At 42.8% G+C, this 25375-nt stretch overlaps 1 protein-coding gene across 1 annotated transcript in view; it reads left to right on the forward strand.

The window, feature by feature from the left end:
• LOC123706055 (patronin) overlaps positions 1-24961 on the forward strand; it is a 53549-nt gene extending 28588 nt beyond the window's left edge. Inside the window, exons 3-26 of the mRNA XM_045655182.1 lie at positions 1348-1563; positions 5437-5619; positions 6083-6348; positions 6414-6505; positions 7635-7832; positions 8621-9082; positions 9547-9918; positions 10659-10778; positions 11049-11311; positions 11805-11837; positions 12856-12915; positions 13647-13720; positions 13801-14044; positions 14527-14820; positions 14932-15527; positions 16694-17018; positions 18122-18358; positions 18433-18661; positions 19377-19436; positions 20052-20159; positions 21839-22120; positions 23012-23293; positions 23497-23779; positions 24104-24961. Of these exons, the coding sequence (XP_045511138.1) occupies positions 1348-1563; positions 5437-5619; positions 6083-6348; positions 6414-6505; positions 7635-7832; positions 8621-9082; positions 9547-9918; positions 10659-10778; positions 11049-11311; positions 11805-11837; positions 12856-12915; positions 13647-13720; positions 13801-14044; positions 14527-14820; positions 14932-15527; positions 16694-17018; positions 18122-18358; positions 18433-18661; positions 19377-19436; positions 20052-20159; positions 21839-22120; positions 23012-23293; positions 23497-23779; positions 24104-24248 (5424 nt within the window). The 3' untranslated portion in view covers positions 24249-24961. The remainder of the gene's footprint in view (positions 1-1347; positions 1564-5436; positions 5620-6082; positions 6349-6413; positions 6506-7634; positions 7833-8620; positions 9083-9546; positions 9919-10658; positions 10779-11048; positions 11312-11804; positions 11838-12855; positions 12916-13646; positions 13721-13800; positions 14045-14526; positions 14821-14931; positions 15528-16693; positions 17019-18121; positions 18359-18432; positions 18662-19376; positions 19437-20051; positions 20160-21838; positions 22121-23011; positions 23294-23496; positions 23780-24103) is intronic.
• The last annotated feature ends 414 nt before the right edge of the window (positions 24962-25375 follow it).

Consider the following 25375-nt stretch of genomic DNA (forward strand, 5'->3'; position numbering starts at 1 on the left):
TAAGCATAGCGCCAAATCCCTGACCAATATTATCCGACAACACAATAATTTCCTGCTTTGAAAGGTATTTAGTATTACTGGTTTGAATTGTGGTAGTGGGTTTAACACTATGTATGTCTGTGTAGTCAGACTTATGGGGCGACGGTTGCTCATTGTTACTGTTTGAACACTGACATACATATTTATTGGTCAGCGACTCAAAACGATCCATATTGTCATTGCTCAACTTAATAAGATAATCTGCCTCTTGTATATGCTCGTTAATTTGCATTTGGGCAGAAGAGTATTTCTGGTTCACATCATTTAACATGTACATTACATAATGTAAATGACGATTAATTAGAATCTTATAAACTAAAGAAAACCATTTATCTGTATAAATTGATACAATTTAAATGACCAAAAATATGGAATACGTAGGTCGTATACAGTATCTCGTAGTAAGAATAGCAAACTTCATTTGTACTTAAGTTGATATCAAATAAACACTAAAAAACTGTCCAGCTAGAATATGCACTTCGTAGGCCGTTAGCATATAGTAAAATTATCGCATTAAGTAATCGCCAAGTTGCTAATATCGAGAGCTGTGAGCGCCGAGCAGAGTCCCGTTTTTAATAAGGAACGTGACCTTTCTTTGGTCTTAGCTCTAGATGTTACCAAAGAGCTCTATGCTTTGTGGCGCTTTTGGTCTAATCGATATGCGCGGCTACAGTATGTACAGTAGGTATTATAGTGCGGTGTTCTATATTAATATAACTATTTTATATTGTATGAATTAGAAATAAATGTCATGAAGACTATATGAATCTCTTGATTAGAAAAATTAAAACATTTAAGTGTGCATTCATTTACTGTCCTCTAAAACTAAGTTTTGTACTTAACGTTTCTATGCAGAAACTTGTATGTGCAGTGTTTGTTTAGAAGTCGATCTAGTATTTCGGTATTTGAAAAGCAGTACAACATAGTGCTTACATTACCGTCTACGGAGATGCACACTTTCATTTTTATTGCAATTCAAGCAATGAATACTTTCTCAAACACACACGTGAGGTTACTATTCCACCTACTGATTAATGTTTGATTTATTATGAACTAGCTTTCCGCCCGCGGCGTCGCCCGCTTTGTCTATTCTATAAACTAATAAATTATATGTATACTAAAGCCTTCTCATGAATTACTCTGTTAATTAAAAAAAAAAACGTATCAAAATCCGTTGCGTAGTTTTATACATTGAAGCATACATAATAGTCAAAGGGGAAAACTGACAAACTTGGCAGGGGTTGTCCCACCCACGCGAATTGCTAAATAAAGTTGGCGTTGGTTCAATAAAGTTTTTTCACTTTTCAGGATCAGGAGCACCTGAAGCCGCCCATTGTGGGCGGGCTGGCGAGCGCGGAGCTGTACTGCCTGGCGCTGGCGAACATGTACTCGGACCCGAACTACCACAGCCTCAACCACTGGAACATCCTGCAGACGCTGGCGCGCAAGGGCGTGCCCGTGGCCGCGCCTGCCGACGCGCCGCTCACCGAGACCGTCCTCATACAGAACAACCCCCTGCGGATGGTTAGTCAATATCCTGCAGAATACACTACATCTGCCACCCATGAAAATATTTTACGCTACATACAGACACTATGCGATTAGTTTTATCGGACAAATTGCCACTAGCGCACGATTTCAAACCGAAAAAGTGACATTTTGTATTAATGGAAATATCTAAGGGGCTTCTCTTGGGAAAATATATTGCGTAGCGTCACTCGTATCTAAAATTATATATTTAATATTATTAAAAAGCTTATATTTTAAGCTTGTGATTTTAATTTGTGATTACAGAACCAATAAAATAGGGTTTTTAAGTTATTGTTCATTAATGCATAGATTATTCTAATTTCTGATAATGTTAAATGCATTCGGAGTCGCTCAGAGGCGCTGCACTGTATCGAATGGAGTCGTGCATAAGAGTAGAATGTTGTCTCGAGTGTCCGCATAAATGTGAAATTATTCCGTCGTGTGCAGATTGTTATCGTGTGCAGCTCAAGCAATGAAATCTCGTCAACAGCTTATTGTTAACGACTTTATTGGTTTTAAACTTTTACAATGTAGTGCTCCGGCGCGGTTCACATTTTTCATAGAGCGAAAGTTTCCGCTGGCCTAGATTAATAAATTTATCGCAATATTGGACCGGGCCAATTCCTAAGTTTCGGTGTGCCGCTCACCCGAGAGTGTAATCCACTCGGAATAACAAACAGCTCGCATGAATATTGCCGACCTGCCATAATATTACGTTATTAAGTAATGTTGTTAATATAGTTTGCTTAAACACTAACATCGCGGACAATAATTATGAGTCACATGGAATATTGCACATTGCGACGCATCACCTTGTTTGTGTAGCTTATAGCGACAGGAACGTAAATATTTATAGCACGCAGGAACGATCGATGAGTACAATACTACTATTAACGCAATTAAAAATGTACATCTTATTTAGTTTAGTGAAAGATATGAGAAAGAAGAATAATTGCAAATTCTTATCAAGCTCTTCATTAAACTCTTTCTTTTATTAAATAGTCACGCTTAAAATATAGCGTTAGATTGTTACAAATTAATAGAAATAATTTAATTTGACCAAACACTTATGAATAATAATTATGGAAGATTTTCCATTTTTTATCTTTTGGAATCGCGTCGTAGCTAGTTAAGATACATATATATAGGAAATCGGAAGTGAATGGCATTGCAATTAGCCCCAATATGTTGCGCTGTGGGTGTCTGATGCGCGGCTCACGGGCTCACCGGCCCGCAGCGCGCTGACGGCCGCCACCCACGGTCGCCGTTAGCGTTCCCAAGTCGCAACTAATGATGAATGCTTAACTGTAGCGCCGCATTTCGCGAGGTCGCGTGCGCCTAATTTGAACCCTCATAATTATTGTGTGTGGGCCCGAGTGGGTTCATTTTAATCGACGTGAAATATTCGTTTGCAAGTTTTATGAACTAGGCTATTTAAACTTGAGAATCGGGGTTTACGATTAACTATCAATAGAACGATTCATTTAAATTAATTCAGGTTTCGGACACGGACAAATTATTTCAAATATTTTATAGAAAATGTTATGGTTTATAAAAAAATAAATAAATAAATAAAATTGTTTTATTTCAGGAAATGTTGGGTTCCCATATAAAAGTAATATATAAAAAAGATTAAGATTAAAGACAATTAGAGCATCATTTATAGTTTTTTCTTGGCTTTATAGGTTTATCCCTAGCATAATATGGTGAGTGAACTTTGCACCAGTACAGAAGTACTGGATTGTCATAATAGTTAGAGGCAGCCACCAGAATACTATTACTGGAGCGTCTCATTCTCTCCCAAAAATTTGCGATTCGAGATCTCATTAAAGCCCTGAAATCCGGGACCCTCGTCTCCAAAAACATGCCAGATGCACTACAGAACCTGGGCAGTTTCATGAAGAGTCTGTATGCGTTATTATACTGCACTCTCAATGAAGAAATCGCTTTATTTGTGAAGTTGCACCACAATTGACACGTATACATGCACATGGAATATGTTTTAAATAACATTTTTTTAACGTCAGTAGTGCACCTGGCAAATCTTCGCGCCAGCATGTTGCTCCGGACTGCAAGGGCCCTGCGCTCTCGTTCAATATCTGAATCGTCTCTTAGATCCCCCGTCAAAATGTGACCCAAATATTTAAATTGTTCCACGATTTTAACAGGAGAACCATTCAAAAATAACCCAGGTATTCTCTCCGGTCCCTGTCCATATCTAAATACCATCAATTCGGTCTTTAAAGCGTTATACTTCAAGCCGTGAGAATTAGCATAATTCTCACAAATTGAGAGTAGTTTTCTCAGACCCTTAATTGAGGGGCTCAGCAGAACCATGTCGTCGGCATAACTTAAATTGTTTACGCACACGTCGCCAAGATGACATCCAACCCTGGTTCCCCTGAGCTCGCCAATCAATCCATCTATTTAGAGATTGAACAGGTCCGGAGAGGTTAGCCCTCCTTGACGTACTCCACATTCTAACCTATACCCGCTAGACATGGAGTCGCCCCATCTGACATAATTTGTTTGATTTCCGTACCAGAATCTCAACAGACGCGCTACACTGTAAGAAACTCCTGTTGCTTCCAGTTTATCCCAAAGAATACCATAATTTACCAGATCAAAAGCTTTACTAAGATCTAAAAAGCAAGCATACACCGATGTTTTGTGTTGCTTATAATAATTTATGGTACTCTTTAGGCTAAAAATAGCGGCGTCCGTTGATAGTCCAGGACGAAAACCAAACTGTGCTTCATTAATATTTAATGATCTCTGTATTTCAGGATGAATAAGACGCTCCAGCACTTTACTTAATATAGTTCCTAAAGATATAGGCCTATAGTTAGACGAATCGCCTAGATTACCGCTTTTATTTTTAGCAATAGGCACAACTATTGTTCTTATCAAATTTTTGGGCAAATAAGAATATTTTATGCACTTGTTAGCACTGCACTTGCACACTTTATAGGTCTACCAGAATCTGATGGCATATTTATATTTAAGAAATAAAAGATTTTTCATGTGGCAACTTTATTTGACAACTATCAAATTGGTTGTCAAATTATTTGTCTTCTTTGCAATTGATGAATAATTTTTAGGATTTTGTCTAAAAAATCTTCGATAGTGTCGAAAAAGCCGCTGCGATCACAAGCAAGAGGTGTTTTTTATAATGTGTATAGAAAAATATTGGATGAAGAAGGGTCAAACACATCAAAATTTTCAATTTTGAATATTTTATTGGTAAGTTGAACTTACCCGTTTTGATACTTTAAATTAAAAATATTATAAGTAGGTAACTATAATATTGTTTGTTGTTTACAATATAATTTTATGAAAACTTATTATAGGAGTTTCCAATACGGCTATTCGTCAAGTCCAAGCTGTCCAAGTCAATTTTATAATGTGTGTATCTGTTAATACTTACGAAAATAAACATAGTTTCATTTTATTTTTATTTTATAAAAAATTATAAGCAATCTAATTTTGATCTGCATTATCATTACATCTATATTTTCACATGGCATAATGATAATGAATATACAAATATAGGTATGTGTAAATAATAATATGTATTACCTATATAAAAGTACTATGTGTAATGTGTATTATACATGTAAGTATGTACCTACATAATATTAAGTGGATATTTCATTATTAAGTACAGTAGTGTCCACTTATGTAATGTGACTAATGGTATTGAGGACAAAAAAAAAAATTAGCAGTATCAAGATCGTTCAGTCCGTTTTCCCTAGGGTTGCACACTCAAAATTTTGATTTCCCTAATTGCTTACCTATAATTTCGTAAATACTTGAGTTTATTATATAATCACGATGGTAGTAAGCGGTGGTGCGTGTTGGTTGCAGAGCGCGCACATGGCGGTGGTGGAGGCGCTGATGGCGCTGTACGCGCGCGAGGTGGTGACGGCGGAGCGCGTGGCGGCCGCGGCGCAGCGGCTCGGCGGCGCGCCCCCGCCGCACCCCTGCTCGCCCGAGGACGGCCTGCTGTGCTGGCTCAACGCCGCCGCCACCGCCTTCAACAGGGCCGAGGTGGGAACGCACTCACATCTTTTTTTTAATATATTCGCGAACTATGATACCCTAATAATATAATACCCTCTAATTATAGATATTTCTCTATATAGTAATGTGGGCATTACTGTTTAGGTGGGAAATTTGATTGCGTGATATAACAGCTATGCAGTTTTAATCGATGACTAAAAACATAGTCATTTCTAAAGATAACATAGTTGTCATACTCATCGAGTAGATAAATATTTATTTATATTATTTTGCACATTATAAAATCGAGATCGAGACGTGCGAGTTAAAAAATATTATGATTATAAAACATTTTTGAACACTCAACTTACGACCTTAATTTCTAACATAATATTATACTTTACATGTACACCTATAATCTTTGTAATTACATACAGCAGCTCTCTCTTTATAGCCGATATTATTTTTTTATGAACCAAATCAGTGAACTTTTCCTGTGCTAATTGCGCAGGAGACGAGTGGGTCGGGCGGGTCGGGCGGGGCGGGCGGCGTGGCGGCGGTGCGCAGCGTGCAGGACGTGTGCTCGGGCACGGCGCTGGCCGCGCTGGTGGCGTGGTACTGCCCCGAGGCGCTGCCGCGCGCCGCGCTGCGCCTCGCGCGCGCCGCCTCGCTGCACGACTGCCGCCACAACCTCAACCTCGTGCACCGCTTCTGCCGCACGGCGCTGCCGCACGACTGCTTCCACATGCTGCCCGAGGACGTCATCTACATGCGCGGGTACGTGCCCGCGCGAGCGCCCGCCCGCGCCTCTACACACGCAGCTAACCGCCTTCCCCTTGCAGGTCCATGCGGCAGAACCTGGTCGCGCTGCTGGCGGACCTGTTCAACATGCTGGAGGTGCACCCCGTGCACGCGGCGCAGCGTGCGCCACAGGGTGAGTGCCAACCTCCCCCCCTACCCTCCGCCCGCACCGACATTGTTCAACGCTCGCCGCAATCGAAATCATTTATCATACTAAACCTGCCCACGACAATTTAGAAATAATTTCTGGCATATTTAGTTTCGATTGTGGCGATCTGAGCAGTATCTTGCTTGCTTCCATTCGAGCGTATTTTGACTCTGAGAAGGATGGTCGAGCATTAAGTGACCCTAACACTATCGGTCCGATTGACCATCCGTATGATTCTTTGCTGACACCGCATTCGAAATATGGACAATTTATATCAAGTTATCCTTCATATATTTTTGGGAATATTTCCATTTATTGTGTAGGAAGAAAACAAAAATTTTAATGTTGCTCTTTGCTCAGCATGAAGTCCATAGTATTGAATGCGGCGGCAGTAGTAGAGCTTAGTCCCTATCGCATGCGCTACTGGGAGTATGTGGTCATAATATCGAGCCCTCTACTAATTCGACTATAATTAACCGATTCGCGTACTATTGTATTGGGGATATCGCCGTTATAGGTTATTGTATATTGCCCAAGTATTCATTTAGCTTATATATGAGACATCTTATATCTTTTCTAAAAATATTTCTAGCATGAGGTAAGTTTGACGTTTCTGGATGAAATACTTATTGATGCATCAAGTAAAGATATTTGAATACAGTAAATTCATTGTTTGTTCAACATATAATTTCAATTTCATCTGTATACGTAATTAAAATATGTTACTTTACAGCGAGATGCGTACCTGTGAGCGAAAGGTGTTTGTATATGTTGGGATTGTATGTACGTGTATGTTTACTGTAGTGGAATGTGTATAGGGCAACTGAATGTCTCCTGGGTACATACCATTATTACAGCTGTACGGGAAACATTCAATGTAGCTTCTGGGAATTGTCAGTAAAAAGCTTCTTATGACCGAATTATGAATCGAGTCATCTTCGGATACTTGATTTAACATGTTATTCACTCTCTACGTGAATATAAGAGTACATTGTGCTTTACCCCACATACAATATAAGAGGAGAAGGTAACCGTGCGAGGCAGGGCAAGGGGCGTAGCGCTAGGGCTAGGCGATGTGTGTCGGTGCTGAGTGGTGTGGCGTGTTCGTGTGCAGCGGACGCGGACAGCAACGCGTGGGGCGTGCGCCACAAGCGCCACCTGCCGCCGCCCCCGCCCACGCCCATCCCCGACCTGCGCGGGGACCGCGACCGTGACCGCGACCGTGACCGCGACCGTGACCACGCGCCCTTCGCAGGTACCCGCGTGTCCGTGTGCGCACCGCTAGGGAAGGCAACCCGCGGACGATCACTGTGAACTCGACTAGATGTTACACTAAAACCTTCAAACTAATGGTTCATTGAGCATCGTTTTAAACTACTGTTTAATTTTAATACAACTATTGTAATTCACTATTTTTGGGTATTCAGTTCAGAGATTTTTTTTACTTTCCTTTGTGAGTGAGCTTAAGGGTAAATCGCATACTAAGAAATGTTTAGCGACGTAGGTTGTGAGTACAGCTAGTGCTTTAGTAGTTCATGTTTTATTTCGATACATTATAAAACAAACGTTGCCTTCCCAATGTCAGCAGATGGCTGTGTGTGTGTCCGTGTGTACAGTTTGTTTTTCAAAATAAATATTATCTTTTATTACACCTTATTTGTTGTTTTTATTTATTTTTTCCAGTATAATATTGTTTGTCTGCTTTATCTAACGCTTTTCGTGTTCGGTCGCTTTGCATGTTCTCGCTTTTCGGTGCTTCATAACTGTGCATGTGCAGGCATGGAGTCGTTGATGTTATGGTCTCAACACTCCCACACATCACACTAATTATAATTATTAACGATTCCCACATAAATCTTTTGTGTTTATACGTCCGCACAAAATTAAACTTAAAGATTACAATTTATACACTTACCTACGCAAATTTTTGCTAGATTTTTTTTGGTAAAGATATTATTTATGTTATTGATATAAAATACTTTTATTTTTAGCGTTTAATATAGTATGTATTTGTTTAATTTTTTTTATTTCACTGAATATTTTATTGAAAATTTACACTATCATTGTGTACAATAAATATAATAGTGTGGTGTGGTGCAGTGGGGCGGTCCCCGTCGTCGTGCGCGGCGCGGCGGGGCGCGGGGGCGAGCGCGGCGGGCGCGGGGGGCGCGGGGGCGAGCGCGGCGGGCGCGGGGGGCGTGGCGCGCTCGGCCTGCTCCACGCCCGAGCGGCGCAGCTGCAGCCCGCCGCGCGACGAGTTCACCGTGCACCGCGGCCGCGCCATCACCACGCTGTCGGCCATGCTGCGGCGCGACCTGCCGGACGCGGGCGGGCCGGGCGGCGGGCCGGGGGAGCCCGCCGTGGCGGCGGGCCGCCCGTCGGCGTGGGGCGGGTCGCGCGAGGGCAGCTTCGCGGGCCGCCGCTCGCGCCGCTCGTCCGTGTCGGACGACAGCCAGCTCACGCTGGAGAACTTCGGCGGCTCGCACGACGCGCCGCACTTCGCGCGCAACCCCGAGAAGGAGCTCGCCACGCTCACCTCGCTGCAGCACGCCAACAACCACGGTACCGACCCGCACACATATATTTATTTGATTTAAATCCTATTTATGTATCTCAATTTAGATGCCTATACAAAAAAATAAGAAATCATTCATGAAAAATTAATTCCGCCCACGAGTTTGTACGTGCATCCCCGTTCCCGCAAGAATTTCGGAAAATCTTGTCTTAGGGGACGCCTACGTTATGACATCTACTTGCATGCCAAATTTCAGCCCGATACGACCAGTGTTTTGGGCTGTGCGTTGATAAATCACTATATCAGTCACCTTTGAGTTTAATATATGTATATATATAGATTGAGTTTATAAATGTATTGTTTGTAGACATTAGTGATTAGAGAATGTTTCGAAAAATTGTATAACTTTTTATAAATTTTATTTTTATACAACTTATAAAGTGTATTTTGAAGTTTTATCATAGGTAAAGTATTTTAATAACTTACAATAATTTATAACCACAATTTACAGGCAACCTCAATCACAACCCACCGCTACGATCGTCGCGGCAAGACATCCGCGGCTCACTTCAGTTCATGCACGGCGACTTCAACGGCGATGGAAACACGGGAACGAGGAACGCGGGGGACATGAGGAATACGGGAAACGCGGGGAACATGAGCAACATGGGGAATGCGGGGAACATGAGCAATGCGGGGAATGCGGGGAACATGAGCAATGCGGGGAATGCGGGGAACATGAGCAATGCGGGGAATGCGGGGAACATGGGCGGTGCGGGGGACGCGCCCGAGCGGGACTGCCCGGACGGCGAGCGGCTCGTCACCAGCTTCGCCACGCTGGCGCGGCCGCACCACAACGGGAACGGGGACGGGGAGCAGATAGGTACCCGCACATTGCGTGTATACTAACTAAAATATAATATATTGCTCTCATATTTTTAATAGATCAAATTTATAATACGTTTACCTTTTTTGTATCATTGGAATGTATTACTTCTATTGACATGATTAGTTAGGATATTTCAATATATTGTTAACTCCTATGTTAGTGTTAGTGATATGGTGATGAAATTAATACCACCACCTGACCACATATTCCCAAATTCAAAATTGTTCACTAACACGATTTTTCTGTTTTGCAAACTCTAATGAATATCCCTGAGTTGTTACTTCTACCCGCTTTTTTAGTAGATTTTGCTTTCGGTGTAATTAACTACAAGTTTACAAAGTAGTTGATATAAACATACCAACGTGCATTCTTGCATAAGTGTATCAGTATAATATGGCTTCTGCATCTCTCTATTTCTAGCGGTTTTTGTATTCTTTTTTGAGTATTCTGCACCAAATTTAGCTTGTGCAACTGTATTTTGTTTTCTACTATAATCGGTTTATCCAAACTTTTAACTAATAATCACAACCAGAATATAATAAACTATTGTAACTATTGTTGGCAATTGGCCTTTTTTACCGTGCTCTGATTCTTGTATCACTCATAGAATAATTTTTATAAAAAAATTATTCACCTTCCCGATGTAAATATAAACATTCAGCAAAATATGTTTATTACATTGAATATGTATACCGTAAACAATTAATAACGTATATTCGGTACCGCCGTTCCAGGCCAGCACATAGACAAACAGGAGAGAGACAGAGAGCGGCGCAAGAGCACGTCGTTCATAACGCCCGCTACCAACACCACGACATGGCAGCAGCAGTGTCTGCAGCACGAGCACCAGCCTAGTTAGTATAAAACTATCATAAATTTACTAGATTATTTATTATTATTTTTTAATTTGGCGATTAATGTCAGTAACGTTAGCCGTGAAAGAAAATTCATGATGTTTTTGTTTTGATTTGATATCTGAATACGTTATGAACCTTTAAAAACGTCATAATAATTTACAATTGCCTTCCATGATGAAAACGTGTATCCCAAAAACAATCATTCTAAATATTCGTCTACTTTATATGGTCCTCTGATCTATAACGCTGCGATGTAAACTATTACAGACGGCGACGAATTGTTAGACGACAGTGGAGGGGACGGTGACGGGCTGGGCGGGCTGGGCGGGCTGGGGGCGCTGGGGGCGCTGGGGGCGCTGGGGGGCGGCGCGGGGGCGGGCGGCGCCATGGCCGCGCAGCTCAACAACATCCGGCTGAAGCTGGAGGAGAAGCGGCGCCGCATCGAGCTGGACAAGCGGCGCCTGGAGCTGGCCCTCACGCGCCAGCGCCAGCACCTCGGCCACCAGGCCTTCCTGCAGGCCGTCACCAGGGTCAGTAGCCACGCACGCGCACACGCACACGCACGCACATACCGCCGATACGAACCTACACTTAAAGCTATTTTCTGTGTTCTTGTTACCTATATATTTTTGAGCGTAAAAATATTTATAAATGGGTTTTATAGAAATATGTGCCGTAACACTATATCACTTTTATATCCAATTACACGATCAAATGGTTCGACTTCAGTCAAAATTGGGTATACGCCCGCCGAATCTTTAAAATCACTGTTGAATAACTGACAATCTTACAGATAACAACACTTCTACTGCATTTATAAAATATATTCTTTAACGAGAATAAAATATTAGTCTATGTTTTGTCAGATACTAACAAAATGTTAATAAAGAACTAAAAGTACGCGAAATATTTAAGGAACTAATATGTTTTTAAATTGTGAAACATTAAAAAAAAAAAAATGAAAAAATTGTGATCGAGATGACTACACACAGATGCTAAAGATGTTGTTTTTATTTTCATTAGGATACATATTTGCAATACCAGCTGGCCTCCCTGGTGAGTGGCCGCGGCTCGTAGAGTAGTTGTTGCGAAACTCGTCATTCCGTACATTCGATACATTCAGTTGACTCGCCCACGCTTACACGCCTCTCATCCCTTGTTACTCTTAATATTTTACAGTTATTACCTATTCGCTTTATAGACTTCAATATTTTGTAAGAATTTTTAACGTAATTTCTTCCGCTTTTAATTATACAGTCGTATTCGAGCTTAGGTTTAGAAAAGAAAATGAGCTTACGCAGAATCAATTATTTTCATGAATATTTTGCAACGCAAACATTTGCCATTTGAATTTACGCAATTGTAACAGTTCCACCGATCTCTGTCGATAAGTACGAACATCCTCACGGCACATGGTCACGCATGTGTACTTTGAATTTAAACATATTTTTTCAACATCACTCTTATTCTTATTTGTAGATAATAAATTGTGTACAAAGAGTTATAAAGTTTAAGAAGCACAATAACGATCACGTATAAATATTGATTGAGTTCACGTTTACAGATTGGTCAGTTGTGTCAACAATTTGGGTCATAAAGTATTTCGAGTAGATTTATTCGATTGCATTGTCGTTGAACAGAGGCCGCAGAAGTTCAGAATTATTATGTGTTTCGTGGGGTGCATCTCTATTGAACGACGCATTTTATGTAATTGCGGCCCGTAGTAACATCCTCCGGACTAACTTGTGGGTGTGCCACTTTTTTGTATTCCAACACTTTGAAATAGATTCGCGTTACACTGGTATGCACGAGTCACAACGCCATGTTTGTTTCTAAGTGTTACAATGATATTTTACAAAAATTGTGGCAAAGTATCACGAAAATAATTATTAACCATTTGAAAATTTGAACGGTACTTATAGTGAGACTGTTTCACGAAACAATATGTACCGGAGGGATATTAGTACGGGCCAGTGTGTGAGTGCATGTAGGGGAGTGGGGGGAGGGGGTGTGTGTGTCACGTGTGGTGTGCGGTGTGAGAGGTGCAGTGTGTGTGACGGTGGCGGTGTTGCAGGGCAAGGGGCGCGGCGCGGACGGCGCCGACGACAAGCAGCCCGGCGGGAACAGCGCGCAGGTAACCGCACGCACTGCGCTACACTACACAACACTACACTACACTACACTTATACTTCGATACACTACATTGTACACGTATTAAAGTTTCGTTTTAATATGCAAGTGTGCAGATTCAGTTTATAAATACAGTTATTGAAGTTGTTTAGATATGTTTTTATAATTAATTATTATAGTTAAAGGAAGCAGTATCAAAATGGTCCTTCGAGGCTGTTATTACATTTTTTTAATAAAACTGTCGCGAAATATATAAATCGTATATATTTTTTGTCTTAGATATGTTTCATTTTATTGATCATTTAATAACATACATACAAAACAACAATACATACGCAATCATATTTGTTAAGATTTGTTGTGAATGAAGTGTCTGTTTGTGCACTCAAACGTGTCGCATGTTAGTGCATGTTGTCTGTGTGTGTTTAAAAGCATGTATCCACCGTAGACTCTGTATCTGTTTGATTCAATTTGTTAGTTAAGCTTTTAAATGTCATTTAGAATAATATGTAACCTCGTTTTAGCTTTTTAATTTTTGCCTTTTTTGCACTATACGTTATTTTTGTTATCATTTTTGTCAGTTATTAGTGCAATACAATACATAATTCTTAATTTAAGTCATCGGTGTTCACCCTCATCTAATTAGAAAAAAATTACTCAGCCATATTTCAATATAAATTTAATATATAATAAAGGACATTGATAATCCCAACCTTGCTCGTACCAATTATATAGGATGTGGTCCCCGAAGCGCCGAGCCAGACAGCAGAAAATACAGCCTTAGAACAATATCAGCAATCGATAGCGAAGTGAGTACTTTGCGTTAAATTGCCATTTGTGAAATATTTCATTTGGCCAGAAATATTCACTCAAAAAGTGATGGTTACAGAATGAACTCGAGTTTACAAGACATACAGAGCGACATAGCGCGACTCGCGAGCCAACAGAATCAGTTACAGCAGCAGCAACAACAGCAGCAGCAGCAACAACTTCAACAGCAACAACAACAGCTGCAACAGCAACTGCAGCAGCAACAGCAGCAACTCCAGCAGCAGTTGCAACAGCAACAGGCGAAACAGCTGTTTCAACAGCAACAACATTTCCAACATTATCAACCGAACATTCCACAATTAGTGAGTATTCTTCGTAAACAATAAGTATGTAGTTATATTTTTTTAAACTATATCATTGATGTTTCGAGTACGTTGTTTAGTTTAGTTTATGATACAATTTCTCATTTCTTAGTTTAAGGGTGAACAGAGATGGATCGATTCGGTTATTTTACGTGTTTTAATTTTGTTATAGTTATTTATTACGTGTGCATGAGAAATAGTGGTAACATTTGACGTGTTTGTCGTTAACAAAGTGTGATGTAAATTACGTGTGATCGCATTACTAGATAGAGTAAGATAAAATAGAGATTATGTGATGCCTGATTTTATACACGGATGATGTAGTTTTGTGAAATTTTAATTATTTTTAACGTGGAATACAAACGTGTGTGAATCATAAGGATTTTATCTGAATGATGACGAGTTGGATTTTTATTTGGCATCGTGCCAGGCAGTAAAGCAGTAGGTGCGGTTTGTATATGTGGTGTCTTGTGGGGTTGCAGCACAGCGCGTTCAGCTCGCAGCAGAACGTGGCGCGCGCGGCGCTGAGCGCGTTCGGCTCCACGCCGCAGCTGGCGCCCTACGAGCCCGAGCCCGAGCCGCACCTGCCGCACCTGCCGCAGTACCGCGCCATCGAGCCCGACACCGCGCGCCAGTTCTTCCTGCACGACGCGCCGCACGTGCCGCACGCGCCGCACACGCCGCCGCAGCCGCAGCGCCGCACCTGGGCGCAGCACGCGCACCACGCGCAGCTGCAGCAGCACGTGCACGACCACGCCGAGCTAAGGGGCTGGCAGGTAACGTGACGCGCATGCCCTATTTCGAGTGCACTTATTAATCATTATAATATGAATAATTCATGTGTTGATTAAATTCAAATTCATTCTAATTTTTTTTTATATTTTCAGTTACATCACCAGAACCAACAATCGAACTCGTTCTCTCAGCCGGTGGATCCGCCCCGCGCGTGGAAGTCTCCCTCCCCGGCGCCGGGCAGCGAGCGCGGGCGCTGGTCCCCGCAGGCCTTCGTGCTGCACGAGCGGGGCGAGCGGGGGGAGTGGGGGGAGCCCGCGTACAACGGCACGGGCCCGCCCAACCACGCGAGCTACTCGGCGGAGTCGCCGGCGGCCAGCCCGCGGCGCGCGCGCACGCCGCAGCGCACCGCCTCGCTGCCCGACGCCGACGACATGCGGCCGCAGAACATCTCGTTCATCGGCAGCGCGGAGGACGAGCTGCCGGCCGTGGGCCGCCTGCACATCTCGTCGGGCACGCGCACGTACCGCCTGCCCTCGCCCACGCGGCCGGCGCTGGCGCGCGACTCGTTCGAGCGCGAGCCGGCCGAGCGGCCCGAGAAGGGCTTCTACATCTCGTTCGACGACGAGCAGCCCAAGCGCGCCAAGCCGCCGCTGCGCAAGCGCGGCTCGCCCCGCAAGGAGCGCGCCAGCCCCGAGCGGCCCGACCAGCCCGACTGGCCCGACCGGGAGGAGCCCTTCGTGGTGCATAGGTACCGCTGTTATATTCAATTCGACTCGTAGTTGTTTTAGTAGTCTTTTGTCGTACGTTATTGTTTTATGCACGAGAAATATTCCTATGGATGGAAAGACAAGTAAAAATTTCAAAGAAAGTATACGAATGTTCTTCTGGGAAATGATTTTTATTATCTTCGTATTTAGTTTTATATCATTTTAATAAGATTTTGACGTGACGACGTCTTAAGAGGGCTTATTCAATTTAACGCAAGTCAAAATCTCCGCGATCTATTACGATAGATCGCGGCTTGCGCTATCCTTTTACTATGAACAGCATAAGTCCACAGGAGAGCGCCGAGCAACATGTCCTCTCTCTGGAAAGGCTCGCTGCCGACTGATTTTAATCGGGTCGCGCGCAGTGTTTTATAGTACTTTAAAAAAAATTGTAGAAAAATAATAGAGGTACCTTAGTTGATTTTTTAAATTTTATCTTATAAGTAAGACGTTCTTTTATTGCAATATGTAAAAATTATATTTAACTAAGTCAAATATCTTGGTGAAAATAATTATTTTGTCGACTATAATTTCTAAAAAAATTCACATTGTTCGGATTTTAATTTCGTAAGTTAGGAGTCCAAAATAAAAAAATCTTTTAACTAACTATTTTAATAAGGATTTTTGCAGTTAGTTAAAAAAAATTGTGTGTTAGATCTGTCAGCGATTTCAGATATTTTTAGCTTCGAAATTGACACTAAAAGCGAAATCAAGTAATCATCGGCTCAGTTATCTTGATGGTATTCACAAATACTGTATTAATTGAAAAAAACTCTTAACTAACTATATAGACAATAAAATTTCCTAAAATTATTAGTAATTCATATGTTTGTAAGACAAGTGGTTGATGGACAATCTGGTTTGAAAAATCACATATTTGAGCCAAACAGCGCACGGACCGCGTACACGGCCTTAAATTAGGTTGCGGCTGGGAGTCACTTATGAAAAAGTGTAACGCTCGGTAACGTTACGATGAGTCACCGAAAGAGGCACGCGGGCATGGTTAGCCCGCCTAAGAGCGAGAGAGACAGACATAAAAAGTCGTTGTCACGTAAAACTTTCGCCCATATACCGACTTTACAGGCAACCAATTTTTTTTTATCACTAGGCGTATTAATAAAAGTTTATTCAATCACAATTTTTACAGAAATACGCCACTCGAACATACAGAGTCAAGAGATTCTCGCGATTCGCGTGAAATGCGAGACACGCGAGATATGCGGGATATGCGAGATGCACGGGAAGCGCGAGATACGCGGGATGTACGGGATGTACGTGACACGCGGGATGTACGGGATGTACGTGACACGCGGGATGTACGGGATGCACGAGACGTGCGGGACACGCGGGAGCCGAACGAGACGCGCGCGTCGCCGGCGCGGGACAGCATCGCGCGGCAGACGCAGCGCCTCACCAACGAGCCCGCGCCCGCGCCCGCTGCGCTCGTCATCGGCGAGCTCGAGCCCGACCCCGTGCGTGCACTGTTTATAAATATATAGATATTTGCTTTATTTTTATAATCTCACTATATAACTAATAACTATACTCCAGTCAGTCAAAACAATCAATTCACAATAATTCCAAAAGTTTTCAAACTTCGGTCAAGTGAATGGTACATTGGGACGACAATAAATCTCATTTTGCAACCTTGTCCGCAGTCCGGAATATTGTTAAAATTGCAATTAAATTATTTTTTTGTTGTATGGTCGTGAAAAAAATTCCAAAAGTTCTGCAAACTTGGGGAAGTTTTCGATATAATATTTCATATCACGTATTAAATTTGCAACCAATCTCAGTGTACGGAACATCTTTTAATAGTGAATATTAATGTTTTTTTTTATTAAACTGAATGAGGTTGCAAATTTGTAAATGCATCAGAATAGACGTTTTCGAAGTTTGCAACCAAGTTCCAAAACGTTTGTAATTATTCCGAGACCACCTTACTCGAAAAAATGACCACGAATTAAAAATAATTATAAATAAACATGTTCCGGTCAACGAAAAAGGTTGCAAATTTATGCAACCGTTCGGTATATATTTCCGATATCTGTGTCAAGTTTGCAGAACTTTTGGAATTTTTTTCACGACCATACAGCAAAAAATAATTTAATTGCAATTTTTAACAATGTTCCGTACACTGAGATTGGTTGCAAATTTAATACGTGATATGAAATATTATATCGAAAACTTCCCCAAGTTTGCAGAACTTTTGGAATTTTTTTCACGACCATACAGCAAAAAAATAATTTCATTTGCAATTTTAACAATGTTCCGGACTGCGGACAAGGTTGCAAAAATGAGATTTATTGTCGTCCCAATGTACCTTCACTTGACCGAAGTTTGAAAACTTTTGGAATTATTGTTAAATTTTCGATTTCGAATGTCGATACCGACTGATGTACTAAATTTAAATACATTTTCATATTCAAAGTTTTTAAGAGAAATTTATTTTAATGAAAACATTAATTCATTGTTCAATCGAACTTTATTTTTTTCTATGTATATATTTTCTTATCTGTATATATTTGTTTGGTACTGCATATTAATACGTGTCGCGTGTGTGGTGTGTGCGCAGAACAGCGCGGAGGAGATGGAGCGCAAGAAGGAGCGCATCATGCTGCTGTCGCTGCAGCGGCGCCAGCGCGCGGAGGAGGCGCGCGCGCGCAGCGAGGCGAGCGCGGCCGCGCGGCGTGCGCGCGACGAGGCCGAGCGCGAGCGCCGCGCCGCGCGCAGGGAGCTGCAGGCGCGCCGCCGGGACGCCATCCTGCACGACTACAAGCTCAAGAAGGCCATGGAGGAGGCCGAGCGGGAGGTCATTTGGTTTCCGAAAAGCTTCATTTGACGTGTGTCACGATTAGTGCTCACGAAGTGCGTTTGCAATTTCAGGGCAAAGTGTTCGAGAAGTCAGAGTTCATGGAGTCGCTGAACCGCGTCGGTGGAGGGGCGGGGGGCGGCGGGGGTGGTGGGGGCGGCACGGGCGGGGGCACGGGCACGACGCGCCTGCGCGGCAAGGCGGCGGGGCGCGCGCGCCCCAAGACCATCCACGTGGACAGCGGCGCGCTGCACGCCGCCGAGGGGCTGCTGCACGCGCAGCCCGCCGCCACCAACCTGCCCGGTACGCGCACGCGCACCACGTGTCACACACACACGACACGTTCTCTCTCACTGACAGCGACACACACGAGACGCATAAAATAAACACGGACAGAACAAAAAAATATTTTATAGTTAACAAGGAAACTCTCAACTAACCGAAATATCTTGCAAAATGGAATTATAAAACTTGTTATCTATAAAACTATAAATATTAATTAATTATTTCAATCGTTCGTCAAACGAGCAGCATTTTATTATAAAACTTTTTTTTTTACTTCACTTTCTTTGTTCTACAGATTAATAAAAATAAACACAAATTCAATCTAACACTATCACCTGTGAGGCGAATAATATATTAATGCTGACATTAATTAAATTATTAATTTCTGTATTGCATGAAAAATGTTCAATATTAATTTACTAGCTGCAACTATTTTGTGAAAGCACAGCTTCTATTTATGTTTAAAGCTGTAACACGCGACGACCTTATTTACGATTTATTTTGAATTTGTTTGCAAAATACGCACACGCGAGCGGTCGAGTCGTGACCCTCGGGTGTGCGTATTTTATTTTTGTTTGTATCCCGTGGCTTCACGTTTGCATCGCGCCCTGTACGTTTCGATGGCAAAAGTTCACTTTTTGGTCATAGTATAGTCAAATAGTAGAAGTATTGATAACGTGCGGGCGTGTGTGTGCGTGTGTCGGGCCGCATGTGAGTGTGTGCGTGTGTGCAGGCGCGCGCCGGGACTACTACCGCGGCTCGCAGGACAACTTGCTGGAGCGCCCCTACAGAGGTGAGTCCGCTGTCTACTACGCGCATCTTCGCCGTAGCCGAGCTATATATTATGTTTTTTTTATTACTTCATATTTAATAAAGCTTACGCTTAACATCGACACATATTATCTACTCTATTTACTGAACATACTACATGAAATGATATCGTACAATTTTTCTCACATCACTGTTCAATGTTCATATCACCCGTAAGAGTATCGAATTAATCACAGAGTTTTTGTCTTAGATATGCCGTAGTAATGAAATTATTTGTCTTTAACATTTTTAATGACATCGTCAATATAAAATAGTAAAATCTTTATTTCACAACCTCAATTACAAAATATACAAAAATGATAGTCCCGTACAGACTAGTATTCGTCAATGATTAATTTTAAATATGTGGCTTGGAAGAAATCGATTTGTACTTTACCTCGCATCCATACAAATATATATACTGTACATTGTAATGTTAAATGGTGTGGTACAATAAATGGTTAAATAAATAAATAAATAAAATATTGTACATTTAGTAAGCTCTCGTAGGATGTCACGTAAAATAGTAAAAAGAAGGTATCACAAATATTGTGCGTCCCGAGTGAGCGACAACACATTGATAGTGGTGGTTGCGCAGAGTCGCCGGTGGAGGAGCGCGGCGCCATGTCGCCGGGCAGCGCGGGCAGCGCGCCGCTCGCGGGCAGCGGGCCGCTCGCGCGCCGCGGCTCCTGCAAGACCTCAAGAGGTGAGCACCCCCCACCACACCCCACACCCCACACTGCACCCCTCACACGTTTTCCCCTCTAACTTTTCAAACATTTTGCCCTATCTACGCTGCTGTTCCCGACTGCCCGATTCCTGTCAAATGGTCGCCATATACTGTCCTCCCTACTTCTTCCGTCCCCGCTGATTATTTACGGTCGATGTATGTGAATACTCGGTACTCGGCCGAAATATGTGAATGACACGTATTTTTGGTGAAAATATGAAATACCTATATCCCCGAAGAACGATGGCAGAATAGTAGTTGGTGAAAAATTGTATGTTATGGCAGCGCTGACTAAAATTAAATGTCACCATTAAAAAAATGTGATTACACCGCTGCAAACTGAACAAATTAAACAAATTAGAATTTACAGAACTAACAGCAAATAACTGCAGTACGCATCATTTAAAAATCATAGGATATATGGAGATATATCCTATGATTTTTAAATCTAAACATTTTATTACATACGCCTTCTAAAGATATTTTTGACAAAGTTACTGAAAAACGAATGCTGAACATAAGATATTTTTCATGTATAGACGCTACCATATCTCAAACTATTTTATGTATAGAAGTCTGCCATCGCTCTTGAACATTTAAGTCCTTATTATTTCACCTCTCTATAAGAATGCACCTCCAAAACCTCGCTTATATTTGCCTCGACCCTTTTTCTTATTTCTTATTCCCCAATTGACCCGCTCATAAATCAGGTTTGGACTCCTGACTCCCCGCCGAATTGGCTAGCGCAACTAAAGACACTCGCCTCAGCTGACCAATATATATGTACTTAAATGATAATGATCTTATCCCATTTAAAAATTACCATTTTGACAAAGCATTTTCCCGAAATTTTATCATTTGAGTGCAAATATTTTCGTGACTGCACCGATTGGTCTTTAATTTAGACAGTCACATCCAAAAAAAATTTTCTTACTGTGATTCGGTCCTAAAGATATTTATACAATTTATTAAAGATATTTATAGAATATTGAATAATTACATATATTTAACGTACAACTAATTATTTCACAGACCCCTAATACAAGATTTTTTTTTTTTTTATAAATATTTTTAAGACTCAAAACATCATAGAGTTCATATTATTATATTTAAAATTGCACGTATTAAGTATTCATATTTACATAATTTGTCATCAATCATCAACGCTCCCGTTGATGATCCAGATGGGACGAGTGTGGCCGGGCGCAGTATTTCAATTCGCTTCTTTGATTTATTTGTAGATGCTTCGTTTTTATTTTTACTTTTATTTTATGTGTGTATTCTTTCAGCATAATATAGTTTTTACTCCCGAGTGCAAAATAGCTTGATACACCCCCGGAATGCGTAGGCACGACCCCGAACTTAACAAGCGAGGTTTCCTAGCTTCCTCCGACTGAACCCCTAGACCTTCCGCGCATTGAGCCCGGTTCCTCGCGGCCACAGCCCACTACATGTACATGACGTGGCCCGTATCGCTTCCCTTTTGTTGTTAGCGCTCGCGCGTGCACGCGGCGTGTGCACGCGGCGTGTGCACGCGGCGTGTGCACGCGGCGTGTGCACCCGGCGTGTGCACGCGGCGTGTGCACGCGGCGTGTACATGCGGCGTGTGCATGCGGCGCACGCGCGGGCGCCTTGACATGAACGAAACATTTCAGAGCGGGTCAGTGACGAACCGCCGACGACACGTGGAAGGTCTAAATATTCCACTTACCAGAGTAACTTTAAGGCGGGGAGGAAATCTAGCTCTCTAATGAACTTGTGCGGTAAGCCACGTTTGATTCGCCACTTTGCCGCGCCCGCTTCCGTGGCCGCGCGCGGGGGCTGCCCGCAGCCCGCAGCCCGCAGCCCGCAGCTGGGTGCAGCCGGCTGCAGCCCGCAGCCCGCAGCCCGCAGCTGGGTGCAGCCGGCCGCAGCCCGCAGCCCGCAGCCCCCGCGCCGTGTTTAGTTGCGAGCACTTTTCCGTTTCGTTCTCATCACTGGTGGAGGTGTCGGTGCATCGGTAGCGTCCTTGTGCATGTCTATGTGGTGTTGGTATGACATCGTGGTGTCGGTTGTGTTTATTTATTTTCAGCGAATGCGCTTATATGCAGGACGGTAACGTCGACACTTTTCTATCGATCGCTCTACTCTATGAGTCGCGGTCGTCTTAGAGACTGTAATATTTATGTATTTATGTTTTCACCGAATAACTAGTAATTTTTGGTGTCACGATTTCTCTATTTTATATATACGCATCGTCAGATGTTAGATTTGATCGTAGATTTGAAATTTTTTATTTTTATTTTTTATTAATCGATGGCTGGCTTCTGTAGTGACCAGATTATTTTTATTTTGCAGTAGCTTTAAATACGAACCCGGCTTCGCTAGCGGAGCTTTAGTCGCTCTTCATTAGACGCATAATAATATAGATGTCAGTATTGAAACGTGCTTCCGGCGGCTAATACGTTTTATGTAAAACTATTTAAGTAGTAGAGTATAGTCTAGTCGATTATTTATTGTAATTCTTTAATTATTATTAGTGAAATGTAGTCGCAGAATTACATGAAAATGTTTTAAGTTGCTCACTCACGAATTAAGATCGAAATTCGATATTCTATAATAATTTCCGTCACTAATCCTCACCGGCACGCTAGACTCGAATCACATCTCGATTCTCGACTCTTCCACAACTAACCGGGGAAAAACTCACACATGTTAACTTTTATGTGGTGGAATTATTTTAGTGGAATTTCAACAATCTCCATACTATGCATAACTATATAGACTTTTTTTATTTCGTATTAAATATCGAATTCACATATTTTTTTACGAATGAATATATTTGTGAGTCCGTGAAATCGCCACTGGGTATATCGCGTGTCGGTTGTCGCGCGGCGCTACAAGTGCGGTGTCCGCAGACTCGGGGCTGGGCCGCGCCACGCCGCCGCGCCGCGCCGCGTCGCCCGGGCTGCGCGCGCTGGCCTCGCCCGCCGCGCCCTACCCCGCCGCGCCCTACCCCGCCTCGCCCGCCTCGGGGCCCGGCTCGCTGCCCGGCGCCATCGGCAAGCGCCGCGCGCACGACGACACCTCCGACGTCTCCTCCACGCACTCCTCCATCATGGACTACTCGGGTGAGTCGCCGCCCCCGCCCCGCACCCCCGCACCCCCCCCTGTATCTATATGTGTGTCGAAACGGATCGCTAATTAAATATTTCTCTCCCCCGAGCGAGCCGCCGAGCGCGACGAACGGGTTCATATTGTTATGATTATTTCAATGAGTAGGTAGCTATGTGCGCTCTGTGCCCGTCGCCCCACTCACGGCCGCCCCTTGCAGGCCCGCGGCTGTACAAGCAGCCGGCCACCAAGTCGAACCGCGGCATCATGCTGAACGCCGTGGAGTACTGCGTGTTCCCGGGCGCCGTGAACGCGGAGGCCAAGCGGCGCGTGCTGGAGGAGATCGCGCGCTCGGAGAGCAAGCACTTCCTGGTGCTGTTCCGGGACGCGGGCTGCCAGTTCCGCGCGCTCTACGCGTACTGCCCCGACACCGACCTCGTCACCAAGCTCTACGGCACCGGGCCCAAGACCGTCAACGACCGCATGTTCGACAAGTTCTTCAAGTGAGTCCTTTGCGATTTATCATATTATAATGATTTCTAATTGTGAATCCTTTAAACTGAAAAAAAAAAAACAACCGTTCAATATCGGCTATATTAATTACTTATTTTAAAATTACAACCGAGTGTCGATAACATCGATAATTGTAGTAACGATATTGTATGTTTGAGCCAAAAATGTGAAATTCAACTTTACCCCTCAATAGAGATTAACTTGTCTACTAGATAACTGTTTGAAATAATAAAATTGAATTACTAACATGAAACGTGACATTCAGTAGTCGGTATATAATGTAACGTGTGCATTGACGCGAGTTGCGTGCGCAGGTACAACTCGGGCAGCAAGTGCTTCTCGCAGGTGCACACGAAGCACCTGACGGTGACCATCGACGCGTTCACGATCCACAACTCGCTGTGGCAGGGCAAGAAGGTGCAGCTGCCCAGCAAGCGGGACATGGCGCTCGTCATCTAGTCGCTGTGTCGCGCGGCGAGTTACGGTGCTACTTTCCTTTCATGTAATATAAACTCGAGCTTTAAAACACGTCGTTTCGTGTTGAACGCAATCGTTCGGATCGCTTAACCGCCGCGGGAAGTAGTGCCGAATGCCGCTCGGCGTTCCATCACAAACCGTACGATAGTCGTTTTATGTAGGAATAATTTCGTCACAAAATCATTTTTTATAAAAATGTGTAGGCGTAAGTGTTGAAGTGTGAACGGTGGACGAGTCCGCCGCGGGCGGATGCCATATGTGTTAGTGAGAGCGCCGGTCGCGCGCCGGTCGCAGTCGCGTCGCAGTCGCGTCGCGTCGCAGTCGCGTCGCAGTCGCGTCGCGTCGCAGTCGCCAGTCGCAGTAACAAGCTCACGAACTAACCGCTTGCTCGTCGTTTAACTCGCTGCGAACGCAGGGCCCGATCATTAAATATTAAAGTTACATTTTTTACCGCTTGTATAGCTAAAGTAAGGACGAGGCACATTTTACGTGGTAATTGTACTGCCTTATTCTGTAAATAATTGTTTTCTTTTTGTATACAGCTATTTATTAAAAGAATGTTAAAAGAAAATTGATGAATGTCATTTTTCATTGTTCGATGATCGGTCATCAATTATATACTACCGATAGTGTATGGTATGCAAATATATTGTATTATTAAAACCATAACGAAATAATATTGAATTTCATATTAAGTCCTGTGTTTTATTGACCTTGATATATTCCTGAAGTTCTGAACGTCGGTAACTGCAAGAGTAAGTATTGCACTTTACAGACAGCACGGAGACGAAGAAGACTCATATCAAAGAGTTCCAATCGACGATTTACCTTTATTTCTTATTATTATATATTTTATGGCAAAATGTTTATAAGCTGTAACAGTTTTTCTGATTTTCTTATATAATCTTTAATACTGTAAAGTATCAACACAATCTATTCAGTAGCTTTTGCAGGAAAGAGTATAAACATGTGTACCTACACCGATTAATCTGTCTGACAACTAAAACTACCATTCATATCGGGAATCTATACTAATATCTAATATTATAAAGCTGAAGTTTGTTTGTTTGAACGCGCTAATCTCAGGAAATACTGATCCGATTTGAAAA

This window comes from Colias croceus, chromosome 3, assembly GCF_905220415.1.
Source record: "Colias croceus chromosome 3, ilColCroc2.1".
Taxonomy (NCBI): domain Eukaryota; kingdom Metazoa; phylum Arthropoda; class Insecta; order Lepidoptera; family Pieridae; genus Colias; species Colias croceus.